Genomic DNA, 18,005 nt, shown 5'->3' on the forward strand with positions numbered 1-18,005 from the left:
GATTAGCATGATGTTAATGTGAGAAATTAGAGGGCATGGAAGTGGCTCTGTTAATGTGAAAAATGAGCATGATGTTAATGTGAGAAATTAGAAGGCACGGAAGTGGCTCTGTTAATGTGAGAAATTAGCACGATGTTAATGTGAGAGATTAACATGATGTTAATGTGTGAAATTAGCATGATGTTAATGTGAGAAATTAGAAGGCACGGATGTGGCTATGTTAATGTGAGAGATTAGCATGATGTTAATGTGTGAAATTAGCATGTAACTGTAGAAAAGGAGGAGAGCGACCTCCTCGACGAGGGAGTGCAACCCAACGGGTGTAATCCAAAGGGCCTGTGAGTATGAGAGTGCAATTCAAAAGACATGAGAGCATGAGAGTGCAATCCAAAGGCAAGAGAGTGCAATGCAAAGTACATGTGAGCATGGGAGATCTAAGAGAGAAGCATAGAGACACACCGAGAGTCGGAAATAACAGCTGACATAGGCAGGTAGGATGGAAACATCACAGTCAGTTAAGACTTTACCTGGTTAATAACGTCCTTCCAATGATTGCTCAGTTTGTACCCATCCTCTCGGTTGAAGTTGTGTTTGTGTTAATTTATCTACAACAACCTGTTGTGCATGATGTTCGCCCATCTACAAACTAAACTGTAAACCATTAAACTATTCGTCGTTTATAGTTCGTAGTTTATAGTAGTTTATCGTCTAAAAAGCTATTTTCGGAAGCGCCCTGGCCACAAATGATAGCTCAACGAAATGGCGTATCACGTGGACATTTAAAGCAGCCAAATACTCTTAAACGCGTGATGTTGATTCTAAATGTGGACAGAAAAGGCGGAGGACCCGGAGAAAAATCCACGCGACCACGGGAGAGAGAGAAAGACACCGCAAACTCCAAATATACAGCAGGCGTCAGGGTCGGGATCGAGCCCATGACCTCCTGTATACCAGACGAGCCAGTTAACATATCGCTGCTTAGCTTCCGAAAATTGATAAGATCTCGCGCTAGGCCATGATCAATCCACTGCTGGACGAAGGCCTCCACAATCCGCAATGCACCTTCTCAGGATACCGCGATAATTTTGTGTTTAGTTGTGTTGTCCTCCCCCCGTACATACGATTAGCACGGTGGCTACGTACGGTGCGAAAGAAATTCAACATACATGCCTCCATGCTACAGTCCACTTTGCACCTGAACACGAGCTGATTTCATCGCTCCATCTCCTTGGTGGATGGCTTTTGGACGCGTTCCCTCCCCTGGCTATCACTTCGTCATCACTCTCGACCGCGGGTCGTCATCGCGTTCTCTCCAAACCCCACTGACTTCTTCTTAAGGGCATCACGGTGGCGAGGAGATGTTGGCAACCTCGCCTGGTATACAGGAGGTCGTGGGTTCGATCCCGACCCTGACGTCTGCTGTATATTTGGAGTTGGAGGTGTCTTTCCCCGTGGTCGCTAAGATGTTTTCTCCTGGTTCTCCGTTTTCTTTTTCCGCCTCACATTTTCGATTCAACATCACGAGTTTTGAACAATTGGCTGCTCTAAGTGGCCACGTGATAAGCCACTTCGTTGAGCTATCATTCGTGGCCGGGGGGCTTCTGACAAAGAGCTACGTAGCTCAGTGAGCCTTCCCTGGTAAAATAAACCGTTTAGTTTAGTCAGTTTAACAGTCTCCACGATGCCATTGACCTGCGTGTGTTCTCTGACACACGTGGTCCTCTTCCTGCCCCTGAACGTGATATCACGCACGCGTCTCTCCAATTTTTTGAAATCGTTATTAAACCACGTGTTTCTGATCCGTCATCTCGTAACGTATTGCCCGGCTAAAAGAAGGTGCTGAAGGCGCAGTCCTGCACTTGCTCGTTCACGCCACTGTCTTCACGAGTTCACGTGAGCCTTGCAGCCACCGGAAAAGCCCTACAATCACCACAACGTTGCGAACAAAAGTAAGAAGAATCAATTATTGATTCGAATCCCCGACAATTCATTCATTCAGTTTAACACGTAGGCTTTCGCGACCAATATTATTCATAATCAACGTTTTTGGGTTTAGATCGCGTTATTTATAAATGTGTCGTAACCCTCCACCACCCGACACGGCCAATCAGTAAAAAAGTGTCACGTTGACAAAAGACAAATAGTTCACTGCTTTAGCCCCACACCGGTGTGTTGAAGCGTGAAATTGTAAATGTTGTGGTTTCACGCTTCAACACACCGGTGGGCTAAAGCAGTGAACTATTTGTCTTTTGTCAACGTGACACTTTTTTGCTGATTGGCCGTGTCGGGTGGTGGAGAGTTACGACACATTTATAAATAACGCGATCTTAACCCAAAAACGTTGATTATGAATTCATTCATTCGTTCGCCGCGCCACCCACTCAGGCGCCCCGGGGGCTCTGTCAGACGCGAGCGAGTTTGGGAGTTTGGGAGTTCGTCCGCTTCACGAACGCACCGGCACACGTTCACACTTTAATTAACGTTCCGTCAAGAAAGGGCCATGGCTCGAAACGTCGTTTACGATTATTATTATTATTAACCCCGTTTCAAGGCCACGGTGTTTTTTGACGAGTGTGTTGTTGTTGTTGTTCATTGTGCTTTGCACTCCACTGCCAACACAGCAAAGCCGTAATTATAATGTATATTGGGGGGGGGGGGCACATCACCCCCAATATTCAAATATGCTCAAAATGCCCTCCCCAATATATTGCTATAAAAAACATTTTAAATAATAATTGCGATGTAATGTAAATAAAAACAACAACTTGCTTAACCTTGGCCACAATATCTGGATATAACAATGCATAGATTTCTGTTCATATGATTGTGGTTATGATTGTACTTTATGAATCCCTAATCTCTGCCATTACATACAATGAAACAAGAAAAGGTAAATGAGAAAAAAACTGAGCAATGTAATACAATACACTATTAGACTTTATTGTAAAAAGAAATAAAAAGTCTATCCCACGTGTTAGTGAATTTTTTTAATATTTTTGGCAGGAAATGAGTTTTCAAATTTAGATTTTTTTTTTCTGGGGGGGGGGGACCCCCAGACCCCCTAAAAGATTTGGTCCCCCCCAATATTGACTCCATGGCTACGGCCTTGCAACACAGCATCATCATTATCACCACCACTACATAATTGTGTTTACCGCTTCATGCAATGCCAGTGCCCGTGGGTTGCAGGACACAACCGTGCCGATGAGACACGCGTCGGTGGAAACCGGCCCTGGGTTTGCCTGCTCTGGAAATGCTGCCGGATAAAATTTTGCTCCTGTGACGGCTGATGGCCCCACATGAAGTTCAAATGTCGTTTAACTTCCATTGATGAGCGACTATGACAGCCCCGTTGTCAATGAAGACTTCCCCACGCCGTGTCGAACATTGGGTGGGGTTGTTGACACACACCTCACCACCCTGACGAGTGCCCGCTGGTGAAGGCGCGGAGCGATGCACACGGCAGTATAGAAGTACAGTACAACGGTGGGCGCTGCTGCAAATGTCTTCCGCTGTCCGCAAAAAGTTAACCCCGGCCGTGCAGTGGTCTTCACTAAGTTCTAGAGCAGTGTACTTCACTAAGTTCTACAGCAGTGTTCTTCACTAAGTTCTACAGCAGTGTTCTTCACTAGGTTCTACAGCAGTGTTCTTCACCAAGTTCTAGGGCAGCGTTCTTCACCAAGTTCTACAGCAGAGTTCTTCACTAAGTTCTACAGCAGTGTTCTTCACCAAGTTCTAGGGCAGCGTTCTTCACCAAGTTCTACAGCAGAGTTCTTCACTAAGTTCTACAGCAGTGTTCTTCACCAAGTTCTAGGGCAGCGTTCTTCACCAAGTTCTACAGCAGATATCTTCACTAAGTTCTAGGGCAGTGTTCTTCACTAAGTTCTACAGCAGTGTTCTTCACTAAGCTCTAGGGCAGTGTTCTTCACTGTTCTAGAGCAGTGTTCTTCACTAAGTTCTAGGGCAGTGTTCTTCACTAAGTTCTACAGCAGTGTTCTTCACTAAGTTATAGGGCAGTGTTCTTCACTAAGTTCTACAGCAGTGTTCTTCACTAAGTTCTAGGGCAGTGTTCTTCACTAAGTTATAGGGCAGTGTTCTTCACTAAGTTCTAGAGCAGTGTTCTTCACTAAGTTCTACAGCAGTGTTCTTCACTAAGTTCTAGGGCAGTGTTCTTCACTAAGTTCTAGAGCAGTGTTCTTCACTAAGTTCTGGAGCAGTGTTCTTCACTAAGTTATACAGCAGTGTACTTCACTAAGTTCTACAGCAGTGTTCTTCACTCATTGTCAAGGGGGTGGTGGGGGGTCACTTTCGCCGATAAGACATCATCAGTGTGAGGGCCGCCACACATTTGAACCCATTGTCAAGGGGTTTGACAGCAGCACGATGATGATGAGGGGCCGCACTAAAGGCCACCACGCATTCTCGAATGATCGAGCCACTCCTGGAAATAACAACACTACAATGCCGCTGTTGCTATTTGATACACGGCATTGTTGGAAGATGTGGTATTAAAAAAAACCGTTTTGTTACTGCCTATTTCTGTTACGCACAATTATAATTGCATTATTGTACAGCCCCTTTGTCAATCCACTGCTGGATGACGGCATCCTCAAACACAGTGTCGGTTGTTGAGCCATACTTCACCACTCTGGTTGGTGAAAGGATAGCGGCCTCGAGCCACTGATATTAGCCGTGACCGCGAATCTAACACTCATCTGGTAGTTCACCAACATTGATTAAATCGAACAAACCTGCCTCTGCTGATAGAGCACTGCATGTGGAAACCGGTCCAGAGTTTCGCTCGTGTCAACCGATGATTCAAGCAAGCGTGACTCTGCTGATGAGACGTTACATGTGGAAACCGGTCCAGAGTTTCCCTCGTGTCAACCGATGATTCAAGCAAGCGTGACTCTGCTGATGAGACGTTACATGTGGACACCGGTCCAGAGTTTCGCTCGTGTCAACCGATGATTCAAGCAAGCGTGACTCTGCTGATGAGACGTTACATGTGGACACCGGTCCAGAGTTTCGCTCGTGTCAACCGATGATTCAAGCAAGCGTGACTCTGCTGATGGGACGCTGCATTTGAAAACCGGTCCAGAGTTTCGCTCGTGTCAACCGATGATTCAAGCAAGCGTGACTCTGCTGATGGGACGCTGCATGTGGAAACCGGTCCAGAGTTTCGCTCGTGTCAACCGATGATTCAAGCAAGCGTGACTCTGCTGATGGGACGCTGCATTTGAAAACCGGTCCTATAGTTTCGCTCGTGTCAACCGATGATTCAAGCAAGCGTGACTCTGCTGATGGGACGCTGCATGTGGAAACCGGTCCAGAGTTTCGCTCGTGTCAACCGATGATTCAAGCAAGCGTGACTCTGCTGATGGGACGCTGCATTTGAAAACCGGTCCTATAGTTTCGCTCGTGTCAACCGATGATTCAAGCAAGCGTGACTCTGCTGATGAGACGCTGCATGTGGAAACCGGTCCAGAGTTTCGCTCGTGTCAACCGATGATTCAAGCAAGCTTGACTCTGCTGATGGGACGCTGCATTTGAAAACCGGTCCAGAGTTTCGCTCGTGTCAACCGATGATTCAAGCAAGCGTGACTCTGCTGATGGGACGCTGCATTTGAAAACCGGTCCTATAGTTTCGCTCGCCTTGAATCACTGCTGCTCAAATCGTGCCCTCCCATGAGGCCGTGCGCCTGCGGGGTTGTGTAAAGAAAAACTTCGTGTGTATGTTTTAATGTGGATTGACAAATCCGCGGAGGAGACGTTTGCCCGCTGATGTTTAATTTGTTAGCATGCATGTTTAAGGACGCTTCCTCTTTTCTCCGCGCGAGTTTCCGAAATCCCCCTGACCTAAGAAACTTCCTCTTGCAACAACAGAAACAAGCACGTGATCAACAGTAACAACAGCAGCAGCATGATCATCATCATGATGATCATTGTCATCATCATAATTACGACATCAGTGTCAGCAAACATCAACGACATTACCAATATTGACAGCAGCAAACAACAACATTCTAAACACAAAACAGCAGCAAAAACAAAGGAAACAATTCCACCAAATAACAACAGCAATGCTAACAACACTTCGTCTTCTCTTCAGTGTATTTATTTGTGTCTAGTTTGATGGCCTTCCTACGTACGGTGCGAAAGAAGGTCAACGTACAAACGTCAACAACATCTTCAAAATCATTTACAAACAATATCATCATCAACAATATCATCATCAACAACAAAATCATCATCATCAACAACAGCAACAACACTATCATCACCGACAACAGCAGCAACAACAATACCATTAACAGCAACAATATCATCATCATCATCAACAGCAACAACAATGTTATCATCATCATCATCATCAACAACAACATCATCATCAACAACAGCTACAACAATATCATCATCAACAGCAACAACAATGTTATCATCATCATCATCAACAACAACATCATCATCAACAGCAACAACAATGTTATCATCATCATCATCATCAACAACAACATCATCATCAACAACAGCTACAACAATATCATCATCATCATCAACAACAGCAACAACAATATCATCATCAACAACAATATCATCATCAACAACAACAACAGCAAAAACAATAGCCTAATCAACAACAACAATATCATCACCAGCAACAGCAATACCATCAACAACATCAACAACAACATCATCAACAACAGCATCTTCTTGGTTCTTTCGGAAAAGTCACGTAGAAGGGAAATAATAAAATAATAAAAATAAAACATAATAAAATACAATTCTCACGACGTTTCGGCCACAACGCAAGCAGCCGTCCTCAGGCGAAGAACAGGGCTGTCGGAAAGACAGCGTCTTTCATGATTTCCCTTCTACGTGACTTTACAGAAAGAACCAATAAGATGAATCCCTGCAGTCACGAAAGCTTTAAATCGAAACAGCATCATCATCAACAACATCGAGAATCCACGGTGACCGTGAGCCATCGCTCCGGATCTCTTCAGCCCCAGAGGCCGAAAGCTGCGGTCACCACGAGGCAGCGAACCCGGGGGTCTCTCCACGGCTCAGGGGACACGATGGGGGTCCAGTTCGCGATGCCCCCCACCCCACCCCGCAGTCCACGCAGCATGCAGTGCAGCCTCGTTCTCACGTCCAATACAGACCCCTACTGAACACCCCCCCCCCCCCCGGCCAGCAATGGTGAAGTATGGTCAAGCAGCCCCCCCCCCAGACTTTCACCAACAAGCAATGGTGAAATATGGTCAAGCACCCGCCCCCCCACTTCTTACCCCCGTGACCAACACAGCGTGGGGAGGTGTTCATCCAGCAGTGGACTTGGTGTTTCTTTATTGCACCGTACTTACATTTGAACAAATGACCGCTCTTACTTCTAGAATTGTTTTTTTTAACGTATTCGGCAATCACAGTGCGTGTGGCCTTAAAATAAAATATATAAATAATGTAGGCGACGTTCCGGGCAGTGACCCGTATTCAGAACACACGAAGGGTCATTGCCCAGAACGTCGCCTACTACTGCTATATATACATTTCCTTTCCTTTTGAGGAAGTGGTGATTGACGAATGTGTCGAGTCTTAATCGTTAGATTCAAAACGCATTTCTTTAGAACTGCTTTTCGGCGTGTGTTTGTGTGTTGTCCCCACCCCCGCACCTCTGATTGGCACTTTTGGCTACGTACGGTGCGAAAGAAGTTAAAAAGTGCTGTACGTGCATATTGTACTGTACCGTGCTCATGTACCTCTTCCATCGCAGCAGCAGCAGCATCACCGATATAAATAGTTCTACGTTACCTTAGGGGCCGTCCATAAATGACGTCACGCGATTTTGGACGATTTTTGACCCCCCCCCTCTTTCGTCACACGACGTCACAAAAAGTCAGACCCCCCCCTCAAATATGACGTCACAAAGCTCTGCCCCTCCCCCCCAATTTTTTTTTTAAACATGCTTCAAATCGCTTTAAACTATTGTCATTGAAGTGCGTATATATTTAATGTGGCGCTGCACTCTGATGTTGTAGGAGAAAACATTTATTAAAAAGTCTATTTAATTAAATAGAACGTGTTGTCGATATGTATTTAAAGTTGCGCATTTTGATGTGACGTTACATTTCTCAACCCCCCCCCCTCCCCTCGTCACACATCGTCACAAATGTCTGACCTCCCCCCCTAGGTGCGTGACGTCATTTATGGACGGCCCCTTACATGAATCTTTAATAGTGCTCATTGCGTCCTAAACGCATCAAGGGTATTTAACGGGGAATTGGTGATGGCCCCTCGCTGTAATCTCCCGGCTTGGCCGGTTTCGATTCCCACACCCGGCGCACATCAGTGGCAAGCCATCTCCAAAACGAACCTGAGACCCCCCCCCCCACCACCCCACCATGAGCAACACAGGCGTGGGTATGCCCCTTCATCCAGCAGTTGATAGAACAAGGGTTGTAAAAAAAATCCAAATGATTAAACTTAACAACAAAAAAACCCGCCACTAAACACACACATGCAGCAAAAAAAAACCCATCTCTGAAGGTCACTTTTTCGAATGCAGGCAATATCAATTACTGATACGGCATTGCTGGGTTACTTCCAGGAATGGAAATGATGGCTCATGATGATGGTGGTGATGTGAACTTCGGTACAGTATATACCAAAACTAAATCTCAACACGTCCGACAAAAACCGGTGACTTAAGTTGAAATAATTAGTCGACGATTCGAATTACGTCCCTCCTGTGCAATGAATGGCCATTCCTCGTTAACATCGCTGGTATGACATACACTACGCTGGTATTATTAGGATTACACGCGTGTACCCAGGAAAGCTTCGCTTGGTCTCGACTCTTTAATTCAGGAAGTTCATGGGGGCGCCGCGATGGAGAGATGTTAACTCCCTCGCCTGGTGATGGAGGACGTCGTCGGTTCGATCTCAACCCTGACACCTCGAAATTTGGATCCCACTGGGATTTTTGCACAGCGTTGGTGCTTTTTTCTAGAAGACTTTGCAGTTTTTTCCTGGATTTTTCTGTTTGCGCATAGTCGCTTTAAGATGTTTTCTTGTTCATGTTTTTGTTTTTGTTTGTTGCGGTTGCACTCGATTCAAGAGCCGAATGGCTCACAGGGCTATACCTAATAAATTAAACTGAAATGAAACTAAAACTGAGTTTGCGGTGTCTCTCTCCCCGTGGTCGCATACATTTTCATCCGGGTCCTCCGGTTTTTCCCTCCACATTTATCATAAACATCACGCGTTTAAATTATTTGGCTGTCATAAATGTCCACGTGGTAAGCCACTTCGTAGAGCTATCGTTTGTGGCCAGGTCGCTTCTGAAAAAGAGCTGTACAGCTCAGTGGACCTTGCCTTCTTCTTGGTTCTTTCGGTAAAGTCACGTAGAAGGGAAGTAATAAAATAATACAAATAAAACATGATAAAATAATTATCACGACGTTTCGGCCACAACGCAAGCAGCCGTCCTCAGGTGAAACCAGGTCTGCTTGCGCTGTGGCCGAAACGTTGTGAGAATTATTTTATTATGTTTTATTTTTATTATTTTATTACGTCCCTTCTACGTGACTTTACCGAAAGAACCAAGAAGATGAATCCCTGCAGTCACGAAAACTTTAAATCGGGACCTTGCCTTGTCAAATAAAAAAAAATAGTTTAGCATCGTTTTAAGATTCCGCTAGATGGGGCGATGATTGTCAGATGTAATCCCAAATTGAGTTATTGGCAAATGTGGACCATGACGCGGGCACACGATGGCCTACTCTTACGAATGACGCCACGGGATTTGCGGTCATTACGCGCGCGGTGTTAATCAGGGCGGCCGATAGATGCGAACCGCGAACCTCTTCACCAAGCGGGGTATGCACTACTGCTGGGCCGTGTCACCCCCCCCACCCCCCCGATATATATCGTGTCTTTTTCGTGGCAGTGTTATTGACAGTTGTGTTACGCTTTCGTCACGTGTGCTCGTGCACCACGAACCAAGACAAAAGACAAAGTAATCCTCCTCGTTGCCTTAACAGACTTTTGTTTTTGGTGCGAGTGATCGTAGCGCTGATGAAGGTTGTCGGCACGGGACACGGGGGAGTTGGGTGGCCAGCACCGACTTTGTCTCCCGAGTGGCGATGTTCACACAACTACATCGGCAACTGGCGTCATCTCGTCCAACACCATGTGAGACGAGGTTCTAAGAAAAGCTGTCTCGGGTTTGGACCAATCAATTTCAAGGACAGTGCATACATTATCAGAGTTGTGTTTTTTTGTTTGCATTCCGACCGCAGGTATTGTGGTCAATGCAAACATGACTCCTTGTAAAAAAAGGTGTCAGTTTTGTTGCCAAATTAAAGGGTAAAACAAATCAATTATCATCGGCAACTGTGTTAAGGCTGAGTCGACCTAGCGGAGGCCCAGGACTTTTTTTTAAAAACATAATCGTGAGCGGGCTCTCGCTCCCAACACGATGTCACGAGGGAGAAAAAAAAATTGCGCGTACCAAACGCGGCGATAAACATCGTGCAGGGATCTTGCGCGGCGTGTGGTGAGCGAGTGAGAGTCATATTTGTCTAAACATTCTTTCTAAAAGTCCCCCCCCCCAGCCGCCGCCGCCGCCGCACCCATCCCACCAAATTGATTACGACACATCAAGTTCATAGATGTCACCGGCCAATGATGGCGACTTTCTCTCGTCGTAGGCAATGCGCGTGATCCGATCGGTTTCAGTTCCACATTTTGAGCAGCTTTTTTTTGGCAGACCCCTGATGCCCCCTCACGCCCCCACCGCTCCCTCCTCCCCTGGCAAGCGCCGCTCGCGGAATTCAAGAAAATCCCCTAGAAGACCCTCATCGAGAAACAGAAAAAATTAACCCGTAAAAACAAAGTTTTTCACTATAAATCCTTTATATGCGTGGCATCGGTTTTATTTTATTATTCATTTCTGTTTTTCTTGAGTAAGAGTTTCATTTTTTATCACATTGGTATTTTAAATTAAATATGAAAAAAAATGTTCCTAAAAAGTGGAAAATTTTGGAAAAAAATTTTCACGAAAATAAATTGTCACGCACAACGAGTCTGTGTGCAAAATGTCAGCTCGATTGGATCACGGGAAGTGGGTTTAAAAAAACGACCGAAAGATTTGCACGGTCGTAAGCACGCAAGCAAGCAAGTGAACTTAATATAAAAGATTTAAAAAACAGCTCCAGCTTGTGCCGCTCAGCGAACTCTCCACGAACATCCACCGCTAGCGCCACTCCACGCACGCGACTCTTCACCAAGTTCTAGAGCAGTGTTCTTCACTAAGTTATAGAGCAGTGTTCTTCACTAAGTTCTACAGCAGTGTTCTTCACTAAGTTCTACAGCAGTGTTCTTCACTAAGTTCTACAGCAGTGTTCTTTACTAAGTTCTACAGCAGTGTTCTTCACTAAGTTCTACAGCAGTGTTCTTCACTAAGTTCTACAGCAGTGATCTTCACTAAGTCCTACAGCAGTGTTCTTTACTAAGCTCTAGGGCAGTGTTCTTCACTAAGTTCTAGGGCAGTGTTCTTCACCAAGTTCTACAGCAGTGTTCTTCACTAAGTTCTACAGCAGTGTTCTTCACTAAGTTCTACAGCAGTGTTCTTCACTAAGTTCTACAGCAGTGTTCTTCACTAAGTTCTACAGCAGTGTTCTTCACTAAGTTCTACAGCAGTGTTCTTCACTAAGTTCTAGAGCAGTGTTCTTCACTAAGTTATAGAGCAGTGTTCTTCACTAAGTTCTATAGCAGTGTTCTTCAATAAGTTCTAGTGCAGTGTTCTTCACTAAGTTCTACAGCAGAGTTCTTCACTAGGTTCTGGAGCAGTGTTCTTCACTAAGTTCTAGGGCAGTGTTCTTCACTAAGTTCTAGAGCAGTGTTCTTCACTAAGTTCTACAGCAGAGTTCTTCACTAGGTTCTGGAGCAGTGTTCTTCACTATGTTCTACAGCAGTGTCCTTCACTAAGTTCTAGAGCAGTGTTCTTCACTAAGTTCTACAGCAGTGTTCTTCACTAAGTTATAGACCAACTCCCTCTCGCTCACTCTATCTCTACAATTCTAATAAGACAAAGATTGTGCCACGCTAGGTGCACTTTGAGTCTACGTGAAGTGTCCAAGACTCGCTGGCAGGAGGTCATGGAACAGACCCAGCTGCCATGAGTTGACTGAATGAGATGACTGACAGATGTAACAACTGTGCTCCCCATTGTGCCAACTTTGTGTGCTTTAGCTGCCCGGTGCTCCACTCTTTGTTGTGAGCATCGTTCTTCCGCCGTCCGTTATTGGTGGATGGTGACTGCCTCCAACTGCCCGGTAGAATCCTGCACGTACCTCCTCCACAGAGGCCCATCTGGACACCGCTGGTACCAGTCACAGGCAAGTCCAATCAACTCCAACATCTGTACCACATCAGTCCATCTATTCTCTAGCCCGTGCCGAGCCCATTAACCCCCATCTATCCGGCCAAACAGAAGCTGCTTGGGCATGTAATGGCTGATCATGCGGGCTACATGACCCAGGCAACACAGCCTCGTTTGCTGGAGGAGATCACTGATGGGTCTGTGTCCAGATATTTCATGGATCTGAGCTCCTCACACAATCCAGTCTGGTTAAATCCAGGATGGATCGTAGGCAGGCTAGCCTGGATGTTCCAAACCGGCGCAGATGTTCCTTTAGAGGGCTCCACGTTTCGCAGACATAGCTATTGAAGGGAATGATCGTGGCCAAGAAGACCTGAAGCTTAGTGTGGAGCGACAGACCAGATCGCTACCATACAGCGTTACGCAACCGATGAAAAGATAATACCGCTGCATTGATTCGGAGTGAGACCTCGGCTGCTAAACTGGAGCTGGTTATAAGCAGACTGTCAAGGTACGGAAACTTCACCACTCTCTCCACAACTGTCCCATCACTCAATATTCCAGACCCACTCCAACACTCCCCGCTCCACAACTCTCTCCAATTCATTCTTCACGACCCTCTGCGCCACCAACCTCCACCACCACCATCTCTAACAGCAAATCCACTAACATCTATCACCACCACCACCTCCATCACTACAGAACGAGAAAAAAGATGCTGGAAGGTGACACTGACGGCTGCTCTGTGCTTCCAGTGTTCAGGGGCCTGCTTAAGGCGCGGCTCCGGCTGGATCACGCATACCACACACATGTCGGTGATGTGCACGTCCTCTTCGAACGCTGGGGGGCCGGACAAGCCCCTGTCTGTACCAGCGTGGACGGCACCCTCGTGTTCACCTTCTGAAGTGCTCGCTCGTCACCGTGGCGTGCGCGATGACCACCATAACCACCACGTGACTTTTCATTCGTGTTGTGCGCGGTGCTTTTAGCGCCACAGCGCGTGGATTTGTAGCGTTTATTTTCACGTGTTTGCTGGTGACTTTGTGTATTTCATATCGAAATCGTCTCCAGTGCTGTTGCTGCTGGCGGCAATAAAAGTTGTTTAAAAGTCAAAAGTCTCCATCACGACCCCGCTCTACCAACACTCTCTGCACGAGCCTCCCACTCCACCTCCCTCTCCAATTCTATTCTCCTGCTCGCGCCTCGTCCCTCTCCTTCCCCCCTCTCTCCAAAATCCCCACTCCAACGCCCTCGCCTCCGACATCGCTTCGTCTCCTGCACCGCAAAGCTCCAAGCGGCGGAGGGGGGGGGGAGTTCACGGCGTTGCATTTTGCGGGGGCGGGGGGTGGACGGAGGAGTCCGTAGAAGGAAGCCGCGATGGGGAAGCCTCGCGCACAGAAAGAGAGCCGATTGCAAGAGTCGCTGCCGCGGTCGAGCCCGTATGAGTGGCGTCTGCCGGGGGCACTGTGGGGAGACGCGGGGCAGTGGCACGGACAGAGAGACCCAGAGACAGTGAGGCGCCATGGTCGACTGCGTGAGTGGCGAGTTCCCCGACTCCACTGCGCTCGGCTCGGAAACAGAGTGGGGCAGCAGCAGCACCAGCAGCGAGGGCAGCAGCAAGGGCAGCCCCCGGAGAGACTCCCGCTGCCCCCAGGTGAGAGCGATTTTACCAGTTACAGCCCACTGAGCCCTTAGCTTCTTTTTTTCAGAAGCGACCTGGCCACAAATTATAGCTCAAGCAAGTGGCTTATCACGTGGAAATGTATAGCAGCCGAATACTCTGAACGTATGCTTTTAAGTGTGGAGGGAAAAACCGGAGGACCCGCAGAATAAATCCACGCGACCACGGGGAGAGAGAGAGAGACACGCAAACTCCAAATATACAGCAGGCGTCAGGGTCGGGATCGAATAACCTAAACAATCTCAAATTGCCCACTCGTTCTATCTCAAACCCAGAAGCCGGACGAGCAGAGGCGAGCGACGAGGCGAGAGAAGAACCGAATCGCTGCGCAGAAGAGCCGCGAGAAGCAGACTCAGAGAGCCGACAGCCTCCACCAGGTGAGCCGCAACGCCAATGCCATGGCGCAAGCTAAGAGACCCCCACGAACTGTGTCAAGAGGCCGACGAAACAAACGGCGGCGTTCTCGAAGTTGCAAAAAGCTACGGGCGAATACGTTTATTGGATTGAGAAAGGTTATCGTTGTTGTTGTTGTTGTTATGATTATTAGACCTTGGGTAATGATGATGGGAAGAGGGAATTCGAGAGTAGAGCAGTGCGTGGGAAGAAGTAGATACAGTGATCTGCAGCGTGGTGGGTGTGTGTGTGCGCGAGTAAGTGGGTGAGAAAGTGGGCGAGTGAGTGAGTGTGTGGGTGATGATTAAGTGGATGAGAAAGTGGGTGAGTGTGTGGATACGTGAGTGGGTGAGTGTGTGGGTGAGAGAGTGGGTGAGAGAGTGGGTCAGTGAGTGGGTGAGTGGGTTAGTGTGTGGGTGAGTGGGTTAGTGTGTGGGTGAGTGGGTTAGTGTGTGGGTGAGTGAGTGGGTGAGTGGGTGCGTGAGTGGGTGAGTGAGTGGGTGAGTGAGTGGGTTAGTGGGTGAGTGAGTGGGTTAGTGAGTGGGTGTGTGAGTGAGTGAGTGGGTGCGTGTGTTGTTTCGACCTAAAGTGTGCATGGCTGTTGATGAGACAAAAACGACCAGGGGGTTTGGCAATCTGAGTCTCCGGAGCCGCATGCGGCTCATTATCTACTACTCCGTGACGTTATTTATTGAGGACCACCGTTTCGTATTCACCACGCACTGCATTGCGGGTCTTGAAATGTCGTTTTTTGTTTAACCGATTCGGTAACATGGGCGGAGGAATCGACGAGTGACTTTCACGGCGAAAGTAACCGTGGCAGTAGCGAGAGAAGAGCGACACGGAGGCAAATGGCCATCGGCTCTGATATCTCTCGCACACTGACGTTGATCGTGACTGAGAATCGAACCCTAGTCGCTGGGTTTGTTGCGCGGGTGCCCGAACCACCGTGCCGACCGCGCGAGCACGCCTCCAGATGAAAAACGCGACGTCATTGTGTTTATCACCCTCACAATCTCAACTCACCACCTATCCACCTCCTGTCCTCACCACCTACTCACCACCGAACCCACCTCCTGTCCTCACCACCTACTCACCACCTATCCACCTCCTGTCCTCACCACCTACTCACCACCGTACCCACCTCCTGTCCTCACCACCTACTCACCACCGTACCCACCTCCTGTCCTCACCACCTACTCACCACCTACCCACCTCCTGTCCTCACCACCTACTCACCACCGTACCCACCTCCTGTCCTCACCACCTACTCACCACCGTACCCACCTCCTGTCCTCACCACCTACTCACCACCTACCCACCTCCTGTCCTCACCACCTACTCACCACCGTACCCACCTCCTGTCCTCACCACCTACTCACCACCGTACCCACCTCCTGTCCTCACCACCTACTCACCACCTACCCACCTCCTGTCCTCACCACCTACTCACCACCGTACCCACCTCCTGTCCTCACCACCTACTCACCACCGAACCCACCTCCTGTCCTCACCACCTACTCACCACCTACCCACCTCCTGTCCTCACCACCTACTCACCACCGTACCCACCTCCTGTCCTCACCACCTACTCACCACCGTACCCACCTCCTGTCCTCACCACCTACTCACCACCGTACCCACCTCCTATCCTCACCACCTACTCACCACCGTACCCACCTCCTGTCCTCACCACCTACTCACCACCGTACCACCTCCTGTCCTCACCACCTACTCACCACCGTACCCACCTCCTGTCCTCACCACCTACTCACCACCGTACCCACCTCCTGTCCTCACCACCTACTCACCACCGTACCCACCTCCTGTCCTCACCACCTACTCACCACCGTACCCACCTCCTGTCCTCACCACCTACTCACCACCGTACCCACCTCCTGTCCTCACCACCTACTCACCACCGTACCCACCTCCTGTCCTCACCACCTACTCATCCCCCCCCCCCCCCACGCCGTCGCGCAGGAGAGCGAGTTTCTGGAGCAGGAGAACGCGGCGCTGAGACGCGAAGTGCGCGCGCTGAGCAGGCAGGCGCAGATCCTGTTCGGCGTCATTGGCGCTCACGAAGCCCGCTCCTGCCTCCTGACAGCCGCGGGGCCCAACCACCACCACCAACAACACCACCAACACCACCACCAGCAGCAGCACCACCACCACTACCAGCCCGTCGTGTCGCCGCACCTGTTGGCACCACCCCTCATGGCCCCCCCGGGCGCTGCTTTGGGATACGCGCCCGCTGATGTTGACTCGGCCGCGGGGCTCGAATCCGCGGGGAGCTTCGCGGTCATGCAGGGCGGCGGCGGCGGCGTCAGTTAGGCAGGCGCCATCCATGGCAGCATCATCGACTTGCGGATGGAGCAGTCACCGTGGTGGTGGTGGGGGGGGGGAACATTTGTACCGTACGTATAACGCCGCATTGTAAGACGCTCCAGTGAGCGAGGCGCTACGCACCCAGCCACCCGCTCCGGCAACAACTAGGAAACATGGAAAAAAACGTGTGCCACGTGTCAATAAAGTGGCACTCATTCTGGTCACGCACGCAGACAGCGACCATATTATAAGACACATCCTTCACTCTTTGTTTCCTTTAAAATGCAGGGGTGTGGTGTGGGGGGTGCGTCGTATAATCCTGATAATTCGGTACGTGCATTTATGATCCCGCTAGACGTGTTTATGGGTAACGTTCAACTAAAGTTACAACTAAAGTTACATTTAAAGTTACATTCAACATTTCTGGGAGGTTCAACTGGAACACATGGCCAGCTGGAAGCCACCTCCCCACCTGTACATAACCACGTCCACTCGCCTGCTGGCGCCGCCCACACGAGGAGTGTCCCGCCGACCGTTGGCCCCGCCCATTTTACATAACCACGCCTACTCGGTCCACTAGCACCGCCCACAGGGCGAGCGGATTTGCTGTGTCGGGCCTTTAACCTGCCCACTCCTCAGGTAGCCCCGCCCCGTGATCGTTTCATTAACACATTCCTGCGGAGGGAGCTGGTAGGAAGGAACGTTGGGTTGCTCGGTCAATGGCCAGGGTCAACGGCGGCGTGGTGTATTCCGCAAATATGGCCGACTGTGAGGGCGGGCACAAGCCGGCGTGAGTAGGTTAAACGTTGAGTTTTATAAGGGCACCACGGGGTGACCAGCCCCTCCCCACCCAGTCCCACCCCTCCCATCCCCACCCAGCCCCACCCTCCCCACCCAGCCCCTCCCCACCCTCCCCTCCCCACCCAGGCCCTCCCCACCCTCCCCTCTCCACCCAGCCCTCCCATTTTTGGATTCACGACGGACGGACGGACACAATAATCCCCTGTGGGCTGGTGGAACCAGGAGGTTCCTACCAGTATTCATTTCGCAATTCGGTAGATTGTTGTGGATCGCTCTTGTTGGCCGACGCCATCAATTGTCTAAGACTGGCTCGGTCAGTGTGTTGATTGATGGCCACAATGGGGGTGCTGCTCAGACAGTTTGCCAACCTCGGTGTTGTCCTTGATCCCTCCCCAACCTTCGAACCGCACACGAACA

The 18,005-nt window shown here is 49.1% G+C and overlaps 1 protein-coding gene across 1 annotated transcript; it reads left to right on the forward strand.

The window, feature by feature from the left end:
- The first annotated feature begins 13,798 nt into the window (after positions 1 to 13,798).
- Positions 13,799 to 17,598, forward strand: LOC144729533 (uncharacterized). Its single transcript, XM_078609854.1, has 3 exons — positions 13,799 to 14,039; positions 14,342 to 14,443; positions 16,443 to 17,598. The coding sequence occupies exons 1-3, from the start codon at positions 13,908 to 13,910 to the stop codon at positions 16,791 to 16,793; spliced, it is 585 nt and encodes a 194-aa protein (XP_078465980.1). The 5' UTR covers positions 13,799 to 13,907; the 3' UTR covers positions 16,794 to 17,598.
- Positions 17,599 to 18,005: the final 407 nt, after the last annotated feature.

This window comes from Lampetra planeri, chromosome 33 (assembly GCF_965212315.1).
Source record: "Lampetra planeri chromosome 33, kcLamPlan1.2.h2, whole genome shotgun sequence".
NCBI classification, from domain to species: domain Eukaryota; kingdom Metazoa; phylum Chordata; class Hyperoartia; order Petromyzontiformes; family Petromyzontidae; genus Lampetra; species Lampetra planeri.

Excerpts from the sequence above, each read along its gene's own strand:
- LOC144729533 (XM_078609854.1), top strand. The coding sequence starts at position 13,908 with ATGGTCGACTGCGTGAGTGGCGAGTTCCCCGACTCCACTGCGCTCGGC. Across the intron at positions 14,040-14,341 it reads GAGACTCCCGCTGCCCCCAG|AAGCCGGACGAGCAGAGGCG; the intron begins GTGAGAGCGATT and ends TCTCAAACCCAG. Across the intron at positions 14,444-16,442 it reads GAGCCGACAGCCTCCACCAG|GAGAGCGAGTTTCTGGAGCA; the intron begins GTGAGCCGCAAC and ends GCCGTCGCGCAG.